Genomic DNA, 26,044 nt, shown 5'->3' with positions numbered 1-26,044 from the left:
CATGCAACAACATGGCGCCCGGCGACGGACGGAAGGGGGAAAGGCGACGCCCTCGCTCTTGGGCAACCAATAGGAAGATCGCTGCCGAAGGGCGCCCGAATGACGCAAGCGGAGGGGGGAAGTCGATCGATGGATCTCAGCGACGCGCGTGCGTCCTTTTCGCGCGCCCTGTTTGGCCTCGGGCGGGGAGGCCGCGATGCCGGAACTGGAGACGGTGTTGGGGAAGCGGGAGCTCTTCTTTGTGAGTGGGGCCGGGGGCGGGATGCCTGGGGGCGGCGTGGTCGGATGGGTCCCTCCCCAGGCCCAGCTCCGTTGCCTCGCAGAGCTTACTTTGGGACAGCGGAGCCCTTTTCTAGGCCAGGGCACCCGTGAAGTAACAGGAGAGGCTTGTGTGGAGCGTCTGCGGGCTGCTTCCCTCTCCCTGCTGAATAAGCAGACCACGCGAAGGGGAAGCCGCGTCGTTCTAGTGGGTGGGCTTTGCAGCATTGTGAATGCGCCCCAAGAAGCTCTCCCTCCTGGGGAAAGGGAAAGGGCCCTGCCTAGTAGCTATGGGTTATTCTCCGCGCTGGATCAGCTCTTTGGTGGCCAAGGAGGTAGGGAGGAAGCTTGTTCTGGGGAGGCTCGCGAAGAACTCATGGCTGTCATATGCAACTGTCTGCATGGTGACCCTCAGGGAAATCCACGTTTGAGAACTTGTAGTCGTAGAGAAAAGTAGGCATATAGCAGGCTTCCTGCTAGCAGAAAGTCTTGTGTATGGCAAGTCTTGTATAATAATTCCATCTTGGTAATCCTGCATAATTCTGATTCGCATTTAAGTTGTGGATTTTTTTTAGTGCTTTGCGAACATATCATGGGCAGACCAGGTGTTATGAAAGATGGAGCCGCTGCCTCTCTGTGACTTGACCCTCTCTTTCTTGAAACATCTCATACAAACAATGAGTGATATGACATGATCATGTTGGGCTTCTTCTGCCCCTGCCATCCAGTGATGTGCAGTGTCATCACACATTGTTTTAATTAGACATGGGGTGGCAGCAGTTCCACATTCTTTATGCCATATACTTTGACCCTTGCTAACACTTATAGTAGTCCTGTAAGGTAAGCCAGTAATATTATTCCCATATTGCAGGTTGTGGTGGAGGGTGGGCAGCTGTGGGTGAGTCAGAGAGGCTTTCTAAAGGCGACATAGTAAATTTATGGCTGTGGTGGGATTTAAACTGGTGAATTTCTGGCTCATGCGTTACATTCTTAGCTATTTATTTATTTGTTTATTTCATTTCTATACCACCCAAAAGCCAAAGTTCTTGTGTTTACATGTAAAGTTATGAATTTTTCCCCTTTGGTAGCTTGAAAGTAGCGGTGTTGGTATGCTGAAGCTGTAGTGTTGCAGAAGGAAAAAGAGGAGTGTGTCCTCTCTCTAAATGTACATCACCATCTGCTCCCCCCAACACAGGAGGAGGAAGACCTGCAGTATGAGGAAGAGATCTTGCGCAATCCATTCTCTGTCAAGTGCTGGATCCGCTACATTGAGTTCAAGCAGAATGCTCCCAAGCATATTTTGAACTTGATCTATGAGAGAGCTCTTAAGGAATTGCCAGGCAGGTATGCAGTTGTGTCTCATTCTTAGGTGGAGAGTGCTTCAGCAAACTGTGTGCACAGATCCAGTCCAGTGTTTCATAAGGCTTTATTGTAAAATAATAAAATAATGTACACGTAGGGATAATTCTGGCTCCTCCAGAACTGGCTGGGGGGATTTAACCATGACCTAATTTCTAGTCTCTGCTGGAAATAGTCCTATAAGATTCCCACCCCCAACCCCAATTGTGTTTTGCAGCTACAAGCTGTGGTATAATTACCTTAAGCAGCGACGGAAACAGGTGAAGAGCCGGTGTGTAACAGACCCCAGCTATGAAGAGGTGAACAACTGTCATGAGCGTGCCCTTGTCTTCATGCACAAGGTACAGTCATAGGTGGTAAGCTTAGAGGGCTGGTAAAAAGTGGGAGGAATGAAGAAGTCATGATGGCTAGTATTCATAGGGTTGTGATGATATCTGTGTGAAGGCCTCACATTTGTTTGATTGTAGAGCTTTTCCTCCAGTGTTATACTTGTTGTTCAGTCATGAAGTCGTGTCCGACTCTTCGTGACCCCATGGACCATAGCACGCCAGGCCTTCCTGTCCTGCGCTCTCTCCCAGAGTGTGCTCAAGTTCATATTCATTGCATCGGTGATGCTATTTAGCCATCTCATCCTCTGCCGCCCCCTTCTCCTTTTGCCTTCACTCTTTCCCAGCATCAGGGTCTTTTCCAGTGACTTTTCTCTTCGCATTAGGTGGCCAAAATATTTGAGCTTCAGTATCTGTCTTTCCAATGAGCAGTCAGGGTTGATTTCCTTTAGGATGGACTGATTGGACCTCCTTGCAGTCCAGGGGACTCGTAAGAGTCTTCTCCAGCAGCACAGTTCGAAAGCATCAATTCTTCGGCGCTCAGCCTTCCTTATAGTCCACTCTCACAGCCATACGTTGCTACTGGGAAAACCATAGCTTTGATTATGCGGACCTTTGTCGGCAAGGTGATCTCTCTGCTTCTTACTATGCTGTCTAGGTTTGCCATAGCTTTCCTCCCAAGGAGCAAGCGTCTTTTAATTTCATGGCTGCAGTGACCATCTCCGGTGATCTTGGAGCCCAAGAAAATAAAAACTGTCACTGCTTCCATTTCTTCCCCTTCTATATGCCAGGAAGTGATGGGGCCAGATGCCATGATCTTCGTTTTTTTAATGTTGAGTTTCAAACCAGCTTTTGCACTCTCCTCTTTCACCCTCAACAAGAGGCTCTTGAGATCCTCTTCGCTTTCTGCCATTAGGGTGGTATCGTCTGCGTATCGGAGGTTGTTGATAATTCTCCCGGCAGTCTTAATTCCGACCTGTCATTCATCCAACCTGGCGTTTCTCATGATGTACTCTGCATATAAGTTAAATAAGCAGGGCGACAATATGCAGCCTTGTCGTACTCCTTTCCCAATTTGGAACCAATCGGTTGATCCATGTCCAGTTCTTACTGTTGCTTCTTGTCCCTCGTACAGGTTTCTCAGGTAAGGTGGTCTGGTACTCCCATCACTTTAAGAATTTGCCACAGTTTCTTGTGATCCACACAATCAAAGGCTTTAGCGTAGTCAATGAAGCAGAAATAGATGTTTTTCTGGAATTCTCTTGCTTTCTCCATGACCCAGCGAATGTTGGCGATTTGATCTCTAGTTCCTCTGCCTCTTCGAAACCCAGCTTGTACTTCCATTAGTTCTCTGTTCACGTACTGCTGAAGCCTAGCTTGTAGGATTTTGAGCATAACCTTGCTGGCATGTGAAATGAGCGCAATTGTACAGTAGTTTGAGCACTCTTTGGCATTGCCCTTCTTTGGAATTGGAATGTAAACTGACCTTTTCCAGTCTTGTGGCCACTGTGGAGTGTTCCAAATTTGTTGGCATATTGAGTGCAGCACTTTAATAGCATCATCTTTTAGGATTTTAAATAGCTCAGCTGGAATACTGTCATCTCCACTAGCTTTGTTGTTACTAATGCTTCCTAAGGCCCACTTGACTTTACTCTCTAGGATGTCTGGCTGAAGTTCAGTGAGCGCACTATCATGGCTATCAGGGACATTCAGATCTTTCCTGTATAGTTCTTCTGTGTATTCTTTCCACCTCTTCTTAATCTCATCTGCTTCTGTTAGGTCCCTGCCTTCTTTGTCCTTGATCATGCCCGTCTTTGCACAAAACGTTCACTTGAGATCTCCGATTTTCTTGAAAAGATCTCTAGTCTTTCCCATTCTGTTGTTTTCCTCCATTTCTTTGCGTTGTTCATTTAAGAAGGCCTTCTTGTCTCTCCTTGCTGTTCTCTGGAACTCTGCATTCAGTTGGATATATCTTCCCCTTTCTCCCTTGCTTTTTGCTTCCCTTCTTTCCTCAGCTACTTATAAAGCCTCATCAGACAGCCACTTTGCTTTCTGGCATTTCTCTTTCTTTGGGATGGATTGAGTTGCTGCCTCCTGAACAGTGTTACGGACCTCCGTCCATAGTTCCTCAGGCACTCTGTCTATCAGGTCTAATCCCTGAAATTTATTCCTCACCTCCACTTTATATTCTTAAGGGATATGATTTAGGTCATACCTGAATGGTTTAGTGGTTTTCCCTACGTTCTTCAATTTAAGCCGAAATTTTGCAATAAGAAGCTCATGATCTGAGCCATAGTCAGCTCCAGGTCTTGTTTTTACTGACTGTATAGAGCTTCTCCATCTTTGGCTGCAAAGTACATAATCAATCTGATTTCGCTATTGACCATCTGGTGATGTACATGTGTGGAGTCGCCTCTTGTGTGATCAGCGTGTTCTCTTGGCAAAACTCTATTAGCCTTTGTCCTGCTTCATTTTGTACACCAAGGCCATGTTTGCCTGTTATCCCGGTGATTTCTTGACTTCCTACTTTAGCATTCCAATCCCCTATGATGAAGAGGACATCTTTTTTTGGTGTTAGTTCTAGAAGGTGTTGTAGGTCTTCATAGAACTGATCAACCTCAGCTTCTTCAGCATCAGTGGTTGGGGCATAGACTTGAATTACTGTGATGTTGAATGATTTGCCTTGGATTCGTACTGAGATCATTCTATCATTTTTGAGATTGTACCCCAGTACTGCTTTTCCCACCCTTTTGTTGACTATGAGAGCTGCTCCACTTCTTCTGAGGGATTCTTGACCACAGTAGTAGATATGATGGTCACCTGAATTAAATTCGCCCATGCCTGTCCATTTTAGTTCTCTGATTCCCAAGATGTCGATGTTCAATCTTGCCATCTCATGTTTGACCACCTTCAGCTTACCTTGATTCACTGGTCTTACATTCCAGGTTCCTAAACAATATTGTACTTTACCGCATTGGATTTTCTTTTCACCACAAGACACATCCACAGCTGAGTGTCCTTTCGGCTTTGGCCCAGCCGCTTCACTCTTTCTGGCACTACTTGGAAATTCTCTCTGCTCTTCCCCAGTAGTATATTGGACACCTTGCAACCTGAGGGGCTCATCTTCCGGCGTCATATCTTTTAGCCTTGTGATACGTTCCATGGGGTTTTCTTGGCAAGAATACTGGAGTGGGTTGCCATTTCCTTCTCCAGTGGACCACATTTTGTCAGTACTCTCCGCCATGACCTGTCCATCTTGGGTGGCCCTGCACGGCATAGCTTATGGCTTCACTGAGTTACGCAAGCCCCTTTGCCACAACAAGGCAGTGATCCATGAAGGGAGTGTTATACTGATGAGGTCTAAACTGGCACCAACTACTCAGTAAAGAGAGATTGTGGTCATAGTAAAAAGCTGTTTGGAAATGTGTGGTCCTGCAATGAAAAGCCGAAGTCAGTGTAAAAAATTCATTAGTAAAAAATGGGTTAAAATAATACAGGTATCATAATGCCACTATTTAAGAGTGGAAACACACAATTGTTTGTTCAGTGTGTTGAAAGTTGTATGGACACTCATCCAACTATTGTCTGTAATAAACAGGTTTTGCAATACTGCAAAGGCGTGCAAAATCTCTTTGACCAGTGGAAAAGGTGGGATAAAAGAAATGTGTACATACTTCAAGAGCAGTAATGATTTTATGTCACCTTCAACTTTTTTAAAAGCAATAATCCATCTTCAGCCTAAATCTGTGGTTCTTCCACATTTAGAATTCTACATGCTTTTCCCAAAAAGAACACGGTAGAGCTAGTGAAGATACCACAACAACTATGGATCATCTTGTTTATGAAGAAAGGCTTAGAAAGTTGGGGCTTTCTAGTTCAGAGAAAATGACTGAGAGGTTTATAAAATGATGACTTGTTTGGAGAGAATGAATAACAGTATCTTTAAAGCACTAGAAGTTGGGTCATCCAGTGTAATTGATTGGCAAGTAGGTTCAGGACAAGCAAAAAGAAGTATTTCATATAACATATAACAACCTGGTTTGCACGTCACGGCTCACACCCAAGCCACTTCTATTTATTGTAAACAACCTCTGATCAGCATGATCGGAGGTTGTCAGTGTGACATCCAAATGCAGACTGCTGGGTTGTTCAGGGGCTAAACAACCAAGCAGTTAACCCATGGTTTGTTATTTGGTTAACTTCTGCGGTGTTTAGCCCCTTAAACTACTCAGCAGTCTGGGTTCACACATTACGCTGACAACCTCCAATCACGCCAATCAGAGGGTGATTACAGTAAGTGGAAGTGGCTTGTGCAGGACTTGCATCCCAGCAAATAATAGGTTAATTAACCTGTGATTTGTCACTATTATGTGCAGACTGCCCCAATTAAGTTATGGAATTCTCTATAGCAAAATGGTGGTGATTAACCAAATAGGTTAACTGACTTTTTGAACTAAAAACTAGAGTGGAGGATAGAGCTGTCAGTGGCCATTAGGCAGAACAGCTAAGAATGGAGCCTATGTATCCCGAGGCAGTGTCCCACTTGATTAACAGACTGGGGCAAGCAGTTATTGTCATCATGGCCTGCTTGTGAACTTCCCAGCAGTATCTGACTGCTGGGAAACAGGCTGCTGGAGAACATTGTCGTTCAATCTGATCCAACAAGGTAGGTGTTACATTCTTACTGTTTTGCGTGCCTGCAGATGCCTCGGATATGGCTAGATTACTGCCAGTTTCTCATGGACCAGTGTCGGATCACTCGTACACGCAGGACCTTTGACCGGGCACTCCGGGCCCTGCCCATCACACAGCACCATCGTATCTGGCCACTATATCTGAAATTTGTGCGTTTGTATCCGTTACCCGAGACAGCTGTACGAGTCTACCGTAGATACCTGAAGGTAAGAGGCCCAGCCTGTCCCTGAATAACTTGTCTTGTTTAGGAATTTCCACTTCTCTGCTACTTGGATGCGCTCTCTAAAGAAAGTATTTTGTTCTGTGTGTGGTGGCTTAGCAGACAGGCCCTGCTGTTCTAGACCAGAGGTGGGCAGGCTTTAGGCTTGCATGATATAACTTGTTTTTTACTAGAACCCCAAGATCCCCTAACTGGACCCAGGTGCAAAATAAATACACTTAAAATTAGAGCATTCCAGGGGCAAGAATTTGTTTTGAGTACCAAAACTGAACAGAGCTTGCAGTCCTTCAGCACAACAATCTGTCCTTGGTTACACCAAGCTTTTTTCATTTCAGCAGCACAATTTTAGGGCAGGAGGGGAGTCTTTTTGTTGCTGCTATTGCTAGAACAATCAGGAGTCAGGAATTGTTGGTGATCTACTGCAGATCATGCAGAAATCTACCAGTAGATCCAGGTCTACCTTCTCTGCACCCTTGTTCTAGAGTACTTTTTGTTATGTGGCATTGACTAGGAGCATGGAAATAATGTTTGCTGAGACTCTTACTGAAATACCGTATTTGGCTTGGGTATGCAAGGTTTTTGGAAAAATATTTGAAGACTAAAGAGGATACAGAGAGATCAGAAAGCTGTGAGATAAATTCTTAAATGGCACATAACATTTCGATTTATTTTGCTTCTGACAGAAAAATAAAATAGCTTTTTCTCAAATGGAAATCTCTTCTTGAGGGATGAGTATTGGACAGAAGTGCTATTTAATTTTGCACTTCTCTGGTTCGGGTCAAAGATTTTCTCACAGATAATGGTGGACATACAGTCTAGTCTTGCATGCTACCTTGTATATACTGGCAGTATATTTCTGACATAACCTGATTTTAAAAAATAATTAAAACTGTGCATTTGTGTACATTCCACGGGGCAGGGAAAATGTGAAGGGAATTATTCCAGCCCCATTTTTGTGCAATTTAAAAAAGGAGAATTTTTTAAAAAGCTCTGACCATGACCAGAGTCATGATAGGAGTAGGGATGGGGGACTTGGGGGCAGACAAGATGGGTTCTTGTCTCCTAGTATACTGGGCAGACCTGGCTGGAGGATCGAGGGGAAAGGAGGGGGTGGGAACAACCCGCCCGATCGTATGTTGACCGCACAAACTAGCACTGTGGGTTGTTCACAAAACAACCCACACTGCATAGCTTATCACTCATGTAAGTTGTTGTGTCGTGCGAACTCACCTAATATTTTACCATAGAAGTGGGTCCCCTGTTGTTCATTGGAGTTAAAGACGGGCTGTTGCTGTGAAGTTTGGTTGAAGACTGTTAGGGCTGCTTCACGTGACATGGCTGGCCCATGATGTGTTACTTCTTCACTTCAGAAAAAGCCCATTCTGGACCCAGTGGTATTAGACAACTACTGCCCAGTTGCAAATACCCCTTTCTCAGGGATGGTTCTGGAGAGGGGAGTGGCAGAACAACTGCAGGCACTCTTGGAGGATACTGATTATCTAGACCCATTCCAGTCTGGGTTTCGTCCTAGTTACGAGACTGAATCAGCCTTGGTCGCCCTGATGGATGACCTTTATCGAGAGAAGGATGAGGGGAGTGCAACCCTGTTAATTCTGCTTGATCTCTCATTGGCTTTTGATACCATCAAACATGGTATCTTCCTGGATCGACTCCGTGGGATGGGTACTGGAGGCACTGTGTTACAGTGGTTGCAGTCCTATCTGCGGGGCCGATTTCAGAGAGTAACACTGGGTGACCATTCCTTGGCCCCTTGGCAGTTGAGCTATGGGGTTTTATAGGGTACCATCTTGTCCCCAGTGTTGTGTAACATCTATATGAAGCCACTGGGAGCAGTCATTAGGGGATTTGGAGCTAAATGCCATCAGTATGCTGATGACACGCAGTTCTATCTCCCTGTGACATCTGAATGGGGAGAGGCTATGCAAGTCTTGAATCAGTGCCTAGGAATGGGCTGGATGAGGACCAATAAACTGAACTGAATCCTGGCAAGCCCTGTGGGTGAGTGGTTCCCAGGTCCAGGGGGCAGGCTCATTGCCTGTTCTGGATGGGGCTGCACTCCCTCTGAAAGATCAGGTTCGTAGTCTGGGGGTACTCCTAAATCCATCATTGTCGTTGGAGGCCCAAGTGGCCATGGCGGCTTGGAGTGCCCTTCGGTTCGCCAGCTATGGCCTCTCCTGGACAGTGATCGCTTGACCACAGTGGTACAGGCATTAGTAACTTCAGGGCTGGATTACTGTGATGCACTCTATGTGGGACTGCCCTTGGGGCTGGACCGGAAGCTGGAGCTAGTGCAGAACGCAGCAGCTCAGCTGTTGTCAGGAACTGCCCCTTTCCCTCCCTTTGCTGAGGGAACTGCACTAGCTGCCTATTCGTTATTGCGCTAGGTTTAAGGTTTTAGTACTAGTGTACAAAGCCCTAAACAACTTGAGACCAGGATACCTGAGAGAGCACCTTCTTCCTTACCAGTCTGCCCAGTCACTGAGGTCATCAGAGGGCATGTCCCTGGTGGTTCCACATGGACCCATGGCCCGGTTGGAGTCCACCAGGAAATGAGCCTTCAGTGTGGCGGCTCCCTTTCTTTGGAATTCCCCAACCCTGGAGGGCAGGCAGGCACCAACACTGCGTTGTTTCTGGCGCCTCCTGAAAGCAGCACTATTCCAGGAGGCATTCCTTAATTGACTAATTATGGTTTTTATTGGTATTGTGTTTTTAAACAAGTAATAATTTTAATGTGGTGTTTTAATCTTTTTATTCTTTTACTGTTTTATTTCTTGTGTTCATTTCTCTGAAATCTGTTCTAGATATGGAGCCATATATAAATATTGTAAATAAATAAAATAAATAAATTATGAGCCAGGGTGTATGCAGCTACCATTTTGATTGTGCCGTGTTGTCCAAACCCAGTAATCACAGGTTATTCAAGGGTTAAACAAGCCTTGTTTAATCCCTACTACAAATCGTGGCTTAAGTGAGGGTTGTTCAACCCTTGAATAATCCATGATGATAGGGCTCAGATGCCGTGGCACAATCCCCCATCAGCCTGATTGGGGGTTGTGCAATCAAAACAGGCCCGGCGCATGCCACAGCTCACCGTGGGTTAAATAATCCACAGCGAGTCAGTCATATTGTGCGAGCTGCGTCTTGGTCTAAACACCTCTTTACGGAAAGATCACTACTCTAAATCTGTAATTTGCAGTGTATTTATCTCCTGCCACTTTTATGTTTTAATGTTTGGATTAACACAAATCTGGTTATACTGAATTAAAGAAACGACAGCTTTCCCAACAAACCTTAGTTAACTTTAAGCAACTGACTAGATAAATGGTTTTGTGGCATATGATAGAAACAACACTGTGATAATGCTTGGATCCCTCTGTTCATAAAGGATTTTTGCTTTAGTTTGTTTTTTGCTTAGCATCAGCATGGCTAATGCTCAGGAATGCTTGAAGTTGTAGTCCAAAATATCTGGAGGGTGCCAGGTTGGGGAAAGCTGACCTGTTATATGCTATTTGCAAAGTACAACTTTTTTCCTAAGTCTTCTCTCTGAGATAATAGCTTTAGTCAATTGAGCAGCCTGCCATGTACAAAGTAGGTTAATTAGTTCTTGTATTCCCTGCTAGCCCCAAGTTGACATTTCCTGCAATGCTGTAGTTAATCTTCAGCCCTCCAGCTGCCACCATACTGGCACGCCCAGAGGTCTGGTGGATTCTGAGTGTGATGTGTTGTCGGTTCTTTATGTTTCAGCTTAGTCCAGAGAATGCTGAGGAGTATATTGAGTATCTGCACTCCATTGACCGCCTAGATGAGGCTGCTGTCCGCCTTGCTGCGGTGGTGAATGATGAACGTTTTGTCTCCAAGGAAGGCAAATCCAACTATCAAGTGAGGCCCTTGCAATTGCCAGTGAGCTGTACCCTCCAGCATTGTATGACGAATGTCTCCTTTCCTTCATCTAAAGATGGCTCCTATGGAACCTGTATGCTTTTTGCTTTGCTTTTCTCTCAGTGGCCTCGAGATCTCTGACATTTTGTGCTCTCCTCTGCAGCTATGGCATGAGCTCTGTGACCTCATCTCTCAGAATCCGGACAAGGTGAAGTCTCTCGATGTGGGTGCCATCATCCGGGGAGGCCTGACCCGTTTCACTGACCAGCTGGGCAAGCTATGGTGTTCCTTGGCGGACTACTACATCCGCAGTGGCCATTTTGAGAAGGTAGGCACCTCGTCTCAGAAATGTGCATTGTGACTTGGACTTGGCCAGAGCCAGATCCCGGTTTGAAGCTCACAAAAGCACAGAGTGTAACAGTCAAGCCCCTGAACAGTTTCCTTTAACTCCAGATCCATCAGAGACTTTGTATGGAAAACCTTGGGCTTGGGACAGACAATAGATTTTATAGAAGGCTGAAGGCTGTTTAAATAAGGGTTTATTAGTCATGATATACTCATACACCCTACTTTTGCCCCTATTAATTTGGTTTTGTAGGTGTTAGTATTGATTCCAAAGCCTGTTTGACCAAGGTTGACAGCTGGACAGAAGAAATGTGTGTGTGCAATACAAGTTGTGAAGCCTTTTTGAGAACACTTTCAATTTGCTTATAAATAACTGTCTGCAGAGGGGTAGCTCCTAACAACAAAAACAACAGAGTCTTGTAGCACCTTAAAGGCTAACAGATTTATTTTGGTATAAGCTTGCATGGACTGCAGCCACCTTCATCAGATGCATGGAGTGTTATCCTGAGTTACAAGTATATATATAAATGCACACATACTTGCAGGGAGGGGAGCAAAATAACAAAGTGTCTTATTGCACCTTAAAGACTAACAAATGTACTATGGCATAAACTTTACAACATTTACCTCCTGTGGCTTGAACAAGGTCAAAGTTTTTTTAATCGCACTACATATGTTAATCAGCTCACCAATGCAAAGGTGTCTCAATTATTATCCAACTACTCCTTTGTGAATGGCCACTATAAATAAGGTAATTATCACTGTATTGCATTTCAGTTCCCTCTGACCTTACTGTTTACACTCCTCCCCACAATGTGTGTATGTGTGTTTGTAGTTCAGGGTAACAATTTGTGTCTAATAAAGTGGGCTGTAGTCCACGAAAGCTTATGCCATAATACATGTATTAGTCTTTAAGTTGCCACAATCCTGTATTTTTTTAAAACAACAACTCTGTTGTTGGTCTCCAGCCTTGGGTTTTCCTCTTCCCAGTCACTCTTTTAAATAAGGCTTTTATTTTCTAGATTTTGTAGATAACATTCATCAAACAGTAGACAAAATAACCCACAGAGCTCACTCCAACCTGCCAAATGAAAAAGGAAGTTGAAAAATCTGGATGGCTGCCAAAAGAAGTAGCTAATAAAGAGAAAAGGCTAGTGAGCTAAGAGAAGGGGCAAGGACAGGGCAAAAGCATGACAACAGTGGAGATCACACTGCATAGGAGAGAAGGTAAAGGGATCTATCACTGCTGAAAGAGGTATAGAAAACCCTGCAGTCTTGAACATATCCCTTCTATGGGTGATTTTAAAACATTTCTGTCCATCAAAGACATTCAAAGCCTCTCACAATACATAAAGTACAAATTAAACACCTTGGGTTGGATCCAGATTTAGTCACACTTAGAGTAGATCCATTTGAAATAAATGAGAGTTATGATAGTCATGACTGAGTTAAGTCTAACTGATTTCAGTTGGTCGACTCTTAAGACCCAGTTCACATGTAATGGCGGCAAGTCGGGGTTAATTAACCCACAATTTGCCATGGCGTGTGCTGGGTGCATGCTGCTGCCATTTTGCATATGCAACCTCTGATCAGAAGTTGGTATGTGACATTGGAACCCAGACATTATTTATTTATTTTATTTATTTATTGCATTTATACCCCGCCTTTCTCCCTCTCGCAAGGAACTCAAGGCGGCTTACATTATCCTCCTCCTCACCGTTGTATCCTCACAACAACAACCCTGTGAGGTAGGTTGGGCTGAGAGTCTGTGACTGGCCCAAAGTCACCCAGTGAGCTTCCATGGCCAAGTGGGGACTAGAACCCGGATCTCCCGGCTCCCAGTCCGTCACTCTCACCACTACACTACACTGTGGGTTAAACAACCTGCAATTAACCTATATCAAGTTGTTAGATTAACTGGGTTGCTTAACCCATGATTAACCTATAGTGTCCGGGTTTGGCCGTCATGTAGCAACCTCTGATTAGAGGTTGCATATGCAAAATGGTGGTGGAATGCATGCAGCCAGTCAAGGGTTGAATGTCTTTGATTAACCCATGATTTGCTGCCATTACGTAGGAATGGAGCCTACATGTGACTTAATCTGGATCCAACTCCTTACTGTAGGATCCTAATAAATTTCAGTGCACAAAGCCACTGAAGCATTTTAAGTGTAGCGCTTTGTTCCATATTCCACTGGCAGTGAAAGCTCTCTAAATCAGATTTAGTTTGGCTATTTAGAAAATAGTCTAGGTATTATGGTATGCCTCAGCAGTGTTTCAGAGGACTGAAGCAAAGAAAGGTGAGGTTACTCATTTTGATAGTAAGCAGTGCTTCAGTTGAATAGATTTCCTCACCAAGATTTACAGAGAGGCCTGTCATTGGAGTAGAGAAGCAGGTTCTTTACTGGCTTGGGGAGAACCAAACAGATGCTATCAGGCCACTTACAGTTTATCTGATCAAGGCAGCAAATTGAGCAAACTTCATTCAATGCCCTGCTGCTGTGCAGACTTGTTTCCAAAGGCCTGCTGTTCGTTGGGCTTCAGAATTGTGAGACTCCCATTGATATACAGCAAAGAAACAGTATTGGACCTCTACATATTCCGAATTTGTCTTCCCTAGTGGTTGTTCACAGATAAAAATCTTAGTGCTTTCTGACTTGTGTGGATAAGGCAGGTGCCTACTAGGAAAAGGGCGTTTTCTGCTGTAGCACCTTGCTTCTGAAACGAACTCCCTAGAGAGGTTTGCCTGGTGCCTACCTTGTACTCTTTCCAGCGCCAAGTGGAGACTTTTTTACTTTCCCAGGCATTTTAGCATTCTAGTTTTTTAGCTCTGCTGTCTTAAATCTGCTATTGCATTTTAAATATCTGCACTGCGGCTAGGTTTTACTCTGGTTGTATTTTTATTCTAGTTCTAATCTATCATCTTTTATATTGTATATCCTGTTCTATTTTTGTGGTTTTAATTTTGTGAACCACCCAGAGAACATCGGCTATTGGGCAGTATAAAAATTTGATAAATAAATAAACAAATAAACACAATTTTAATGTCTTTATGGGATGCCAGATAGATTTTAAGAAATCCCTGATATTTTTTCTTGGCTAGTGCTAAGGTCAGCAGACAGGTGAGAGAAACCCTGATATGGACAGTGGGAGAAGGCTGAGAATTACTACTCAGTAATGCATTTCTTGTTTTGGTGCCAGCTGAACCCAACTGTTCTGGATGAAACATCTAGGAGACTCTGCAATTTAATTCCTTCTTAAATTAGGACCAAAGATACTATTTCAGCCAACAGACTTTGGATTTGATCTGCGCTTCAGTGCAGAATTTCCCGTAGCCTGAACTTTGCTTTTAAATATAGGGTTGAGCTCTGAGCTGTTCTAATGCAATTATCACTTTGTGGTAAGTTAATGGGCATCTATTAAACAGCTGCTGTTCCTTAGCACAGGAAGCTTCTGCTGCCCCTTCCGGGGACAGATTACCTCAGTGCAGATCCCTCTCATCCCAGAGTCAGCTTCCTTGTGGTCCACTGGTTCCTCCCACGAAAAAAGGAGCTTGCCTTCCGTAATGGTGGATGCCCATCCTAGTGGTGGTCTGAGCTTTCTCAAGATCAGTTCCTCTGAAAGATGGGAGAGAAGAGGCTGCTGCTAGGAGGCTGGTGGTGGTGGAAATAGAGACCACCACCACTGCCACCCTTTGTGGACAGGAGCCGTGCCAGTCATCCCTTTGCTCTGTCTGTCTTAGGCTCGCGACGTGTACGAAGAAGCGATACAGACAGTGATGACCGTGCGGGATTTCACTCAGGTGTTTGACAGCTATGCCCAGTTTGAGGAGAGCATGATTGCCGCAAAGATGGAGACCACATCCGAGATGGGACGCGAGGAGGAGGGTAAGAGCAGCAGAGCTGGTGGAAAGCAGATGCTGCTCCTTCCCTTTAGGAGGAGAAGCAAAGCTTGTCCATGCTGCGTTTTGGGGAGCATGTGCCAGAGCTGCTGAAACTCCAGGGGCTGTCTTGGTGTCTCCCTGAACCTTAAGGTTAGGGTGGACGTTTCTCCCTGTGGTTCTATCATTGATAAAGCCTTACATTAAAAGAGAGCTGCTTCCTCTCCCCCCACCCCACAACAACAATTGGGCACAGCAGTTCCCTATTTCCTTCCTTCTCCTTGGGTGCACACCCTTCAGAGCTTGGGATCACTGGAGCACATCGGTAAGAAAGCAGAGGGAGCCAGAGCTACGAGCAACTGCCTTCCTACATGATCTCATTCCTGCTCTTTTTCCCTGTGATGTGGAAAGCAGATGATGTGGACCTGGAGCTGCGCCTTGCGCGCTTTGAGCAGCTGATCACACGCCGGCCCCTGCTTCTCAACAGTGTCCTCCTGCGCCAGAATCCCCACAACGTCCACGAGTGGCACAAGCGGGTGAAACTGTACGAAGGCAAACCCCGGGAGGTAGGAGAACATGGTGATGTGAGCAGAGCCAGTGCTGGGAGAGGGGGAGCTACTGAACTCTCGGGCCAGCCAAAGCTGCGAGGGGACAGATTTCTTACTGAAGCTGAAAGATGAACTGTGTTGATTGGGGTTTGGAGCTGATGTGAACGCCTTCCTGGGAGTCGCTCCTGCCCAGCGATAGCCAGGCCAGTGCAAATAGTTGGCTCGAAACAGGAGGTAGCGATACTGCGGTGGTGAGGAGCCTCTTTCAGCCCAAGGGCCAAGTTCAGTTTCAGAGGAGCTCCCAGGGGCCATGTTTCAGTGGTGGGCAGGGCCAAAGGCAAAAGGGGTGGGGCCCAAAACATCAAAATGCCAGCGCATTGCCGCTTCAAGCTCTTGCCGCCAGTACGTAATCCTCAGGGGAGGCATTTCAGCCTTTTCCAATGGGGAAAAACTACGCAAAAGCCAGGAAACCATCAAACAATCAGCAACGGGCGGGGGGTGTCTGGAGGATCCCAGAGGTCTGGATTTGGCCCCTGGGCCTAAAGTTTCCCAACTCTGGTACGCTGAAGAGTTGCGCATCAGAGGGACTGAAAGCTTCTGTCTGCTAATGGGAACTCAGATGCTGCCTCAGCATATTTGCTCACAGGAGTGTTGATAAATGAATGCCCATATTGGCCCAGTGAGCCTGCCATGAGGGGCTGAGCTGGAAATGTGATGTGAATAGCCTGTTCTCCCTACTTGTTGCCTTATGGTGTTCCCGGGCAAGGGCACTCTCCTCCCTATCCACTAAGCCACAAGTTGTACTAGGAGGCACCTTGTGTTTCCGCTGTGCTTTTCTTCACAGCAACGCCTGCCTAGGGTTCAGGAAGAAAGGAAGGAACCTTCCAATGCCCACTCCCCTTGATTATGTTTTTTTACCTACACCCTCCAGATCATCAACACGTACACAGAAGCGGTGCAGACCGTTGACCCATTTAAAGCCACCGGAAAGACACACACGCTGTGGGTTTCTTTTGCCAAGTTCTATGAGGTCAATGGACAGATAGACGATGTGAGTGATGTGCTGGGGTGGTGGCAAACGCCGCCCTGCTTTTGAGGGATGTTTCCTGCTTCACTTTGCTAGCTGCTGTCTAGACTCACAGCAGAGAGGGTTAAATTCTGGGTCGCAAATGTCCTTCATGACAGCAGTGTGTGGCTCGTTTCCATGAGCTTTATGGAGCTGTAGGGGCTCCAGGGCAAGCGCCAGTCCTTGGTGACGCATTGCTCAAGTCACTGGGGATATGACCTGCCGCACACTACACAGCCTAGCCCAAGGAGGAGAGAGGCTGAAACTGTGGGCCCTTCCTGGCCTGGCTTGCCCGCTAACTTTGCCTGTCTTACTTGTCCCAGGCAAGAACAATTTTTGAAAAGGCCACCAAGGTGAACTTCAAACAAGTGGATGAACTGGCTAGCGTGTGGTGTGAGTATGGCGAGATGGAGTTGCGACATGAGAACTATGACCAAGCACTGCGCATCCTGCGGGTGAGGAGAAGAGGGCAAGAGGGACTGATGATCAAGCAGGGGCTCCTTTGTGTTACCCAAAAGCGGGGAAGGGGAAGGATGAGCAAAGCTGGCTCCTGGGCTGAAGAGCTCCAACTGGCACTGTGGCCAGGGATCCGATGATGTCAGGGAGCGGGCCCCCGCCCATGTCCTCCATCCTGTGGGCAGGGTTTGGGGGGCAACCCAGCCCCTGGGCTGTTTTTGGTTCCTTACCCATGCTCAGAAGGTTACTTTTTGAGTTGAAGGACAAATGGTCTTGTGATCAAAGCATAGGGCTCCTTTGTTCTGTCCACATCTTCCTGAATCGAGTGGGATCTAGTTTTGGATCACAGGGAGGCAGGAGATGGCTCCCTTTTACTCTACAAGCAGAATGGCACATTTGTGGTTACAAAAGGGATGCATGGAGCCAAGACTCCTGCATTCTTATACTTGGAAGGATAAACAAGGCTACCTGGTCTCTTTTGTGCTGGCAGAGTTGTCTGGGTAAAAGTATTTGTCTTAAAGAAAAAAAGAGCCCACTTCTTAACCATCAGCAAGTGCTACTGAGATTTCATGGGACCGGTCATTTTGCAGCCCTGGGCTCTGCTTTCTGCACTTTCACCAGTATCTACTGTTCCTTGTCACTTGCAGAAAGCCACAGCCATCCCAGCTAAGAAAGCAGAGTATTTTGATTCCTCGGAACCTGTGCAGAGCCGTGTATACAAGTCCCTCAAGGTTTGGTCCATGTTGGCTGACCTGGAAGAAAGTCTAGGCACCTTCAATGTAAGTGGCCTTTTTTGGCTTCCGTTCTCCCTCCACTCCCGGTGCCTGCTGAGATTATGGGAAGGGCTACCGCCAGCATCTCTGTTTGGAGAATTTACGGCGGCCCACCTTGTCCAGACAGCAAAAGTCTTAGCTCTGGGCTTTTGTTCTTCTTCTTATGGTGCTTCTCTCCGGCCGGTTTAATCATTGTTCAATCAGCCTTCATCTCCTCCTGCTGTTAAGTGTCTGGGGACTGTCCGAGGAAGTAAGTGCAGGGCAGAAAAGGCCTCCTTGAGCTGGCACGGAGAGGGAGGAAGAGAGAACACAAGGGTTGACGTCTGGGAATTAGACTAAAGAGGGATTAGAAATCCAGCCCCATTCTAGCAGGCAGAAGGATTTACTGGGACAAGCTGCCCTGAGAGCAAATGACTTTTTGCCACTTAAGGCCTCCCAAGACTGGAGAAGGGTCCCTTAAGAGGAGCTTTAGCTGCTCAGCACAGATGCACTGCTTTTGAACTAATATTCTTTCTGCTTGGCACCAAGTCAAAGCTTAGGTATTCTATCAGCCTCTGTCTGCTAGTTACTCCTAGACTTGCAGTTTTTCTGAGTCATCCCAAACGAAAGGTTCTCAGTATTTCCTTGTCATCTCTACGTCGTCCTCCAGAGTTTGTCCCCTGCTCCTCCTCCTTTCAGGGCGGTGGCTTTGAAATGATCCGATGACGAGGCGCTGGGGCCACAGCAGGGCTACTGGAGCAGAACCACCTGCTCCTTCCTTCCCATGAGTGGTTAAAGGAGGGCAGCAAGGCCCAGAGAACCGCCTCCCACTTTCCCTTCTCACGCCTAGTCATTGCTAGCTGCTTTGTGTAAAGCCCGCTCCTTCAGGCCATTAGTCTGTCCCTGTCCCAGTACACCCATGCTACCTGTTTTGCTCCCCAATGCTCTTGCAATCCAGCTGGGCTCTATGGAGTTCGCTTGGTTTGTCATAGAGGCCTAGGAAGCACCCTGGATTGACCAGCTGTGTGCAGCAGCTTGAAAAGGCATACGATACTGACAACGGGGACTCCGGCGCATGCTTAGGTGTGTAGCCTGGTGCCCTCACCATGTCTGTGGACATAGCTGGACAAGGGGTAATGACCCAGGGGTCCAGGCTGTGCCTGTAATGCCGGTATCTGTATTGGTGCAACCTGGTCTTGATGCTTCTTTGTGTTGCCATCCTAGTCTACTAAAGCTGTGTATGACCGCATTCTGGATCTGCGCATCGCCACCCCTCAAATCATCATTAACTACGGTCTCTTCCTAGAAGAACACAGCTACTTTGAGGAGAGCTTCAAGGTGAGCTGGCCCCCTCAGCACTTCCATCTCCTCTCCACAGCAGCTTGGGCAGTGGGAGGTTGGCTGGCTTGGGCACCACTGGATCTGAAGGCTGCAGGCAGTGGAGCAGAAGAGGACCTTGGCTCCAAAACAGCTGCAGCATGCTGGGATGCTAGCACTTGGGTAGCAAAGGAGAACTGCACAGATGCTGTGTCTCTGGAATCACGGGATAAATTAGCACACGATTCCATTTCATATTGCATGACATGGGCTGAGCAACACAGAACTATACAAGCAGGGAAGAGTTGGCCTACAATCAGGTGTAGCCAGAACACTGGAAAGTGGTCAAGCAGAGCTTTATGGGGCAGGGAGTTTAGAGTTAGCTGGGTAGGGGCCCAAAGCTGTATGGTACAGTGCATACTTTGCATGCACCTGTTCTCTGGCATCTTGGCTGTCGGGGAGCAAGGCTGGAGAAGGCCTGTCCTCTCCTGGAGATCTTTGATTGCGGTTGCCAGTCAGAGCAGGCAGTCCTGGGCTCCGGAGACCAGTTGTCTGACTCAGTATGGCAGCTTCATATGTGCAAGTGGGGAATAGGCTGGAACCTTCTGAGATGAAGGAAGCTGTGGTCATCTTATTCCCACCACCCATTCTGTCTGGCAGGCATACGAGAGGGGCATCTCACTGTTCAAGTGGCCAAATGTGTACGACATCTGGAACACCTACCTAACCAAATTCATTGATCGTTATGGCGGCAAGAAGTTGGAGCGTGCTCGGGACCTCTTTGAACAGGCTCTGGATGGCTGTCCCCAGAAATATGCTAAGAGTATGTGATGCGGTGCTCTCTTGCAAGGGAGAGACACTCCCATCCCATGGGCTAGTCGTGTGTGGATGGGAGTGGGTGGATAACCAGAAAAGCTGGGTCCTGTCCTCCTGGACAGTGGGAACTGGGGTATGGGAAATGATTAGGCCCAAGTGGCAGGGTGAAAGGGGTATCCTATACTGATGGATTTGCTCCAGGACCTGGCCGAAGCAGTTCTGTGTTGTGAGCTATGTACTTTGAGGTCTGATAACTATGGTTCCTGCAGGAGTGGTGTTTAACACCACCTCCCCATCTCCTGTCTCAGTGGCAGAGGGTAACCTGGATCGGAGTAACTCACATTTAAGGGAGGGTTCATTTCTGTCGTCTCTGGTATGAGGAGTGCCACCATGGTGTGTTGTAGCTCTAGACCAGGGTGGGCAACTTGTGGCCCTTCAGATGTTTCGGCCTACATCTTCCATGATCTCTCAGCATTGGCTATGCTTGCTAGGGCTGATGGGAGTTGTGGCCCTCCGGATAGTTCAGCCTACACATTGCCCACCCCTGCTCTAGGTCTCTAGATCACAAAAGACCCCAAAGTCTTGGTGAGAAGCGTTGACCAAAGATGGGAAGGGATGTAGCCTGGCTTTAATCTCCCATCTCTTCACAGCCATCTATCTGCTGTATGCCAAGCTGGAAGAGGAATATGGGCTGGCCCGCCATGCCATGGCAGTGTATGAGCGAGCCACTCAGGCTGTGCAGCCTTCAGAGCAGTACGACATGTACAATATCTACATCAAGAGAGCAGCTGAAATCTATGGGGTGACCCACACCCGTAGCATCTACGAGAAGGCTATTGAGGTTAGTTCTCTCCCAGTAGTGCAGACTGGAGGTCCAGTTGGCCACCCCGGTTTATGAGGGGCATAATCTGTTATGTAGTGGCTGACTACGAGGACCCAGTTCCCTCCCACTCTGCTTGGAGTGAATATCCTTTCTGTGACAACCGCTGCTCCTCTGGGGGTTAATGTGCAATGCGTTATCCAGCACAACTCAGAGTGCCAGTTATTGCCTTATAAAGCCCTGCAGAGCTTGGGGACTGCCTTCTTGCACACAAGCCTGCCCTAGGGTCATCTTCAGAGGCCCTCCTCCAATTGTCCCCACTTGCAGAGGCAAGGCAGGTGGCAACCAGAGAGAGGAAGTTTCTTTGGTGCAGTATTATGCCTTTGAAACACTCTCCCCAAGGAGGCTCACCTGATTGTCCACGGTGGGTCCCTTGTCACTAAATACCGTCTTTATTTTCCCAGTCATTTAATTCAGTTTTGTTCTACTAGTTTCGTTGCCCTTGTGTCAACCAATTTGATCTGTTGCTTTGATAAGCTGTTTTTATATTACCTGTTAGTTGCTCTGGAAGTAGAAATATTGATGGGAGGGATGTTTATTTCAAAAAATAAATAAAATATCCCCTTGCAGGTGCTGTCCGATGAACATGCCCGGGAGATGTGCCTACGCTTTGCCGACATGGAGTGCAAGCTGGGTGAAATAGATCGAGCTCGGGCCATCTATTCCTACTGTTCACAGATAAGTGATCCCCGTGTAAGTGACCTATTCTGTAAATCCTGTTATTGCTTAGTAGGCAGGGGAAGAAAGACCTCCCATTTGATATGGCAAGGTTAAAACTGGTAGCTTCCCATTCAGTTCAAAGATCATTTCTTAGCAGCAACAATATTGTACTCTGTCCAGGCAAAGATGCTTTATGTATCTGTAAGGGTGTAGACTAGAAGGGGTAGGTGTTGCTTCCTGCACAGATAACTCTCTCTGTGGCCATTGCTCGTGATCAGCCACTCCACGTGCAGAGATACATGACACAGTAGCCACTGACCTCTGTACTCTCCTGCGCTCAGCCACACCAGTCTATTGAACTGTGCAATCACTTACCTGCTCCCTCATCACCCCCCAAAACACACCTTTTCTCTGTCCAGACTACTGCCAATTTCTGGCAGACATGGAAGGAATTTGAGATCCGACATGGGAATGAAGACACAATCCGGGAGATGCTGCGCATTAAGCGAAGTGTGCAGGCTACCTACAATACTCAGGTCAACTTCATGGCCTCCCAGATGCTGAAAGTTTACAGCAATGCCACAGGCACAGGTAAGCCATGCTGCCCTATGTATAGCCCCTGGTAGAGCTGGGTGGGGAGGGTGTCAACTGCATCTGTCCAGTTCCAACCCCTTTCTGTCTCTGCTGCCCCTCCCCCTCCTTGTCTTTTGGTTTCAGTGTCTGACCTGGCACCTGGGCAAAGTGGCATGGATGACATGAAGCTGTTAGAGCAGCGGGCAGAGCAGCTGGCAGCTGAAGCAGAGAGAGATCAGCCCCGAGCTAAGGAGAAGATCCTGTTTGTCAGGTGAGTGTGCTGTAGGTGAAAGACTTGCTTAGTTTCCTCCCTCCACCCAGCATGCAATATCAGCAGGGGTCAAATTGCAAGATTTCAGGGTTGGGCACGAACCACACCGTTTGTTGCAAGCTTGGAGAGTTGTCAGAAGTCTTAGCTGCCGTTACAAGCAGGCCGTAAGGAAATCAGAAATGAGATAAAGTCAGCATTGCTATTGCCATGAGACTCTAGGCAGTCGATGCCTAGAACGTGTACTTAGCGTAGAGTGTAGACTGATGTGTAAATTTATATATTAATGTATTTGTAGTAACAGGTTTAAGAATGTGTTTTCCTTAGATTTAGGTTATATACATGGAACTATAGGCAAAGCCTCTGTGCTTTTAATGTACCTACAGCTTTATTGTCCATGTATGTACATGTACTCAACCTGGAAAGGTAGTCAAACTGCAGTGAAGAATTAAACTAGGGTTTGGCTTAGTAGGAGCAGGATGTGGATACTGATTGTCAAGGAGAACTCTGATCAGTTTTTATGTGACGGACACTGGAGTCATGTCCACCAAATGCTATGGTGAAAATCTGTAGATTTTGAGAGTAGAAAGAAGGAAGGAACCAGTGCATTATTGGATTCTTCTTAGCTGAGAGGGTACATGGTGGAGTACAATGGTAGCTAATAAGACTCCAAGGGAAGGATTTACGAATAAGACAATGGGACAACTGATATGTTTTTATACCACTGGAACCCTCACCCTTATATTTCTCTTTGCTTGATGTGTGTTAAATATTTGGCATCATTATCGTTGTCACAATTACGGCCACACAGCACACAGATCACTAAGCTAGCACTTTTGAGCTAATACTGCAAGAGCAACTGCAAGCACTCTTGGAGGATACTGATTATCTAGACCCATTCCAGTCTGGGTTTTGATCTGGTAATGGGATTGAATCAGCCTTGGTTAGCTGATGGATGACCTTTATCAAGAGAGGGACGGGGGCAGTGCAACCCTGTTAATTCTGCATGCTGTCTCATCGGCTTTTGGTATCAAACATGGTATCCTCCTGGATTGACTCTGTGGGATGGGTAGTGGAGGCACTGTGTTACAGTGATTCCGGTCCTACCTGTGGGGCTGATTTCAGAGAGTAACATTGGGTGACCATTCCTCGGCCCCTTTGCAATTGAGCTGTGGGGTTTCATAGGGTACCATCTTGTCCCTCATGTTGTTTAACATCTATATGAAGCCACTGGGAGCAATCATTAGGGGATTTAGCATGAAATGCCATCACTGTGCTGATGACACGTAGTTCTATCTCCCTGTGACATCTGAATGGGGAGAGGCTATGCAAGTCTTGAATCAGTGCCTAGGAATGGGCTGGATGAGGACCAAGAAACTGAACTGAATCCTGGCAAGACGGAAGCCCTGTGGGTGAGTGGTTCCTAGGACCAGGAGGTAGGCTCATTGCCTGTTCTGTATGGGGTTGCACTCCCTCTAAAAGATCAGGTTCGTAGTCTGGGGGTACTCCTAGACCCATCACTGTTGCTGGAGGCCCAAGTGGCCATGGTCTGTTGGAGTGCCTTTTACCAGCTTCAGTTGTTCACTAGCTACTGCCTCTCCTGGACAGGGATAGCTTAGCCACAAAGGTACAGGTGTTAGTAACCTCAAGACTGGATTACTGCAATGCGCTCTATGTGGGGCTACCCTTGAGGCTGGTCCGGAAGCTGGAGCTAGTGCAGAATGCAGCAGCTCAGCTGTTGTCAGGAGCTACCCCTTTTCAGCATGTAACTCCTTTACTGAGGGAACTGCACTGGCTGCGTATTCACTACCAGGCCAAGTTTAAGGTTTTAGTACTAGTGTACAAAGCCCTAAACAGCTTGGTACCAGGATACCCGAGAGAGCACTTTCTTCCTTACTAGTCTCCCCAGTCACTGAGATAATCAGAGACCATGTCCCTGGTGGTTCCACATGGACCCATAGTCCGGATGGGGTCCACCAGGAAGAGCCTTCAGTGTGATGGCCCTCTTCTTGTGGAACTCCCTGCCTTTGGAGTTCAGGCAGGTGCCAGTGTTGTGCTGCTTCTGGTGCCTCCTGAAGACATTGTTATTTCGAGAGGCCTTCCTTGAGTGACCAGCCAGAGTTTATTAAATTCAGAATTTGTTTCTTTTAAAATGTTTTGTTTTAGCATGGAGTTTTAATCTTTTATCTTTGCTGTTCACTACTCCAAAATAATGTGCTGTGGAGTGGTACATAAATATTGTAAATAAATAAAAATAAATACTGAACTACCTATTCCAGGGGTCCCCAACCTTTTTGGACCTTTGGGCCCATTTGGGAATTTGAGAAACTGCTGTGGGCACTGCCAAAACATGGCTCCCAGGGAGGGCTAGTCATACAATGGCTGCTGTGGAGGCCTGGCTAGTCAAGGGGTGGGGTGGGGGGAACAGTGAGGTTAGAGGCTGGGAGGGGAACATGGAAAGAGTTGCTTCCTGGCCTGCTCAGTCTTCCGTCTGTCCACAAAGGCCTTTCCCCATTGCTCCCCCACACACACACGCGCGCGCACACACGCGCACACACACACGCACTCCCGGCATTTAGCCTCACTATTTCTGTCCCCTAGACCCTTTCCTTAATATTTTTCTCCCATCCTAGCCCACAGCCTTGCTCTTTCTCTCCTATTCACCCTTTTATATTGCTGTTTCTCTCCACTCCCAGCCTCTAGCCTATTTCTCTCCCCCCCCGCCACACACACACACACACACACACACACACACACACACAACCTCTTTTCCTCAGTTTCTCCCTACGCCAAGCCTCTAGCCTCGTTCTTTCTCTCCCCTCTACCCCTTTGCCTTATTTTCTCTTCCTGCCTCTGCTCAACAGCTGATTAGCAATAGATTCAGGAACAGGAAGGTGAACCTGGCACCCTAACGCTTTTCAATTGTTAATTAAAAAATTATTTTTGAAGGGGGCAGGGAGTGAAAAGCTTTGAGGCCACCATCGGAGGTGCCCACCAGGGACCCCTGATCAGCATACCTTAGACTACTGGTTTTCAGTTACAGGCTGAGGAGGTCAAGAGCCATGTGAAACTGAAATGACAGCTTGATCTGCTCATGAGGAGGGTTTCCTGCATTAGGGAAGCACATGCATTGGGGGTTAGTCACTGCCAGTATGCTGCTGGCTGGCACTCTTTGTGTCTCACGAGTCTCCCCTTATTTCTAGGAGTGATGCTTCCCGCAGTGAGTTGGCTGAACTCTCCAAACAGGCTAACCCTGATGAGATAGACATTGACTTGGATGATGGGGATGAGAGTGAGGATAACGAGCCTGATGGTAAGAGAAGGTGGCTATGTGATTCAATCCAGTTTGTCTCTGTCCTCTATATTAACTATCCCACTTCTCTCCTACAGAGGTACAGCTGGAGCAGAAAAGCATCCCTTCTGCAGTGTTTGGGGGCCTTAAGGATGATTGAGCTGTCTTTGGCCAGTGAACTGCTTTGAGCTGGTAGAGGAGAGGCTATGCCCTCTTTATAAGCCTGGACCTATGTAACTGACTGCTTTCGTTGTGATCATCTAAGCTACTGTTCTTTGTAGCATCCTTCTCTATTTTGTCACAAATTGCTATTTATAAAATAATTTTGTCAGTGACTGCTGTGTTCTTGGGGAAAGGTGGGAAGTAACATCAGTGGCTGTCCTCTCCATGAGTAAGCAAGCTTAATTGCTACTGGCAGCTGCAGTGTTGGTAT

At 46.9% G+C, this 26,044-nt stretch overlaps 1 protein-coding gene across 7 annotated transcripts; it reads left to right on the top strand.

The window, feature by feature from the left end:
- Positions 1–97: 97 nt before the first annotated feature.
- Positions 98–25,946, top strand: XAB2 (XPA binding protein 2). Of its 7 annotated transcripts, none has more exons than XR_014788334.1 (19): positions 98–241; positions 1,454–1,602; positions 1,835–1,958; positions 6,647–6,844; positions 10,624–10,758; positions 10,922–11,086; positions 14,846–14,990; positions 15,395–15,549; positions 16,463–16,582; positions 16,921–17,052; positions 17,701–17,832; positions 19,030–19,143; positions 19,783–19,945; positions 20,589–20,779; positions 21,389–21,511; positions 21,898–22,069; positions 22,196–23,731; positions 25,523–25,632; positions 25,710–25,946. XR_014788334.1 is itself a non-coding variant. In XM_084838439.1 (19 exons), exons 1-19 carry the CDS (start codon positions 197–199, stop codon positions 25,769–25,771), a joined length of 2,559 nt encoding a protein of 852 aa, XP_084694565.1. In that variant the 5' UTR covers positions 98–196; the 3' UTR covers positions 25,772–25,946. The 7 variants fall into 7 exon arrangements, 6 of the variants coding, with proteins under 6 accessions (XP_084694565.1, XP_084694564.1, XP_084694567.1 ...); XM_084838439.1 differs by having other exon boundaries at positions 15,398–15,549; positions 22,196–22,322; XM_084838438.1 differs by having other exon boundaries at positions 22,196–22,322.
- The last annotated feature ends 98 nt before the right edge of the window (positions 25,947–26,044 follow it).

This window comes from Heloderma suspectum, chromosome 2, assembly GCF_057233095.1.
Source record: "Heloderma suspectum isolate Gila_16-S chromosome 2, 16-S_ref, whole genome shotgun sequence".
NCBI classification, from domain to species: Eukaryota; Metazoa; Chordata; class Lepidosauria; order Squamata; family Helodermatidae; genus Heloderma; species Heloderma suspectum.
This window is presented reverse-complemented; position numbering and strand designations above follow the sequence as displayed.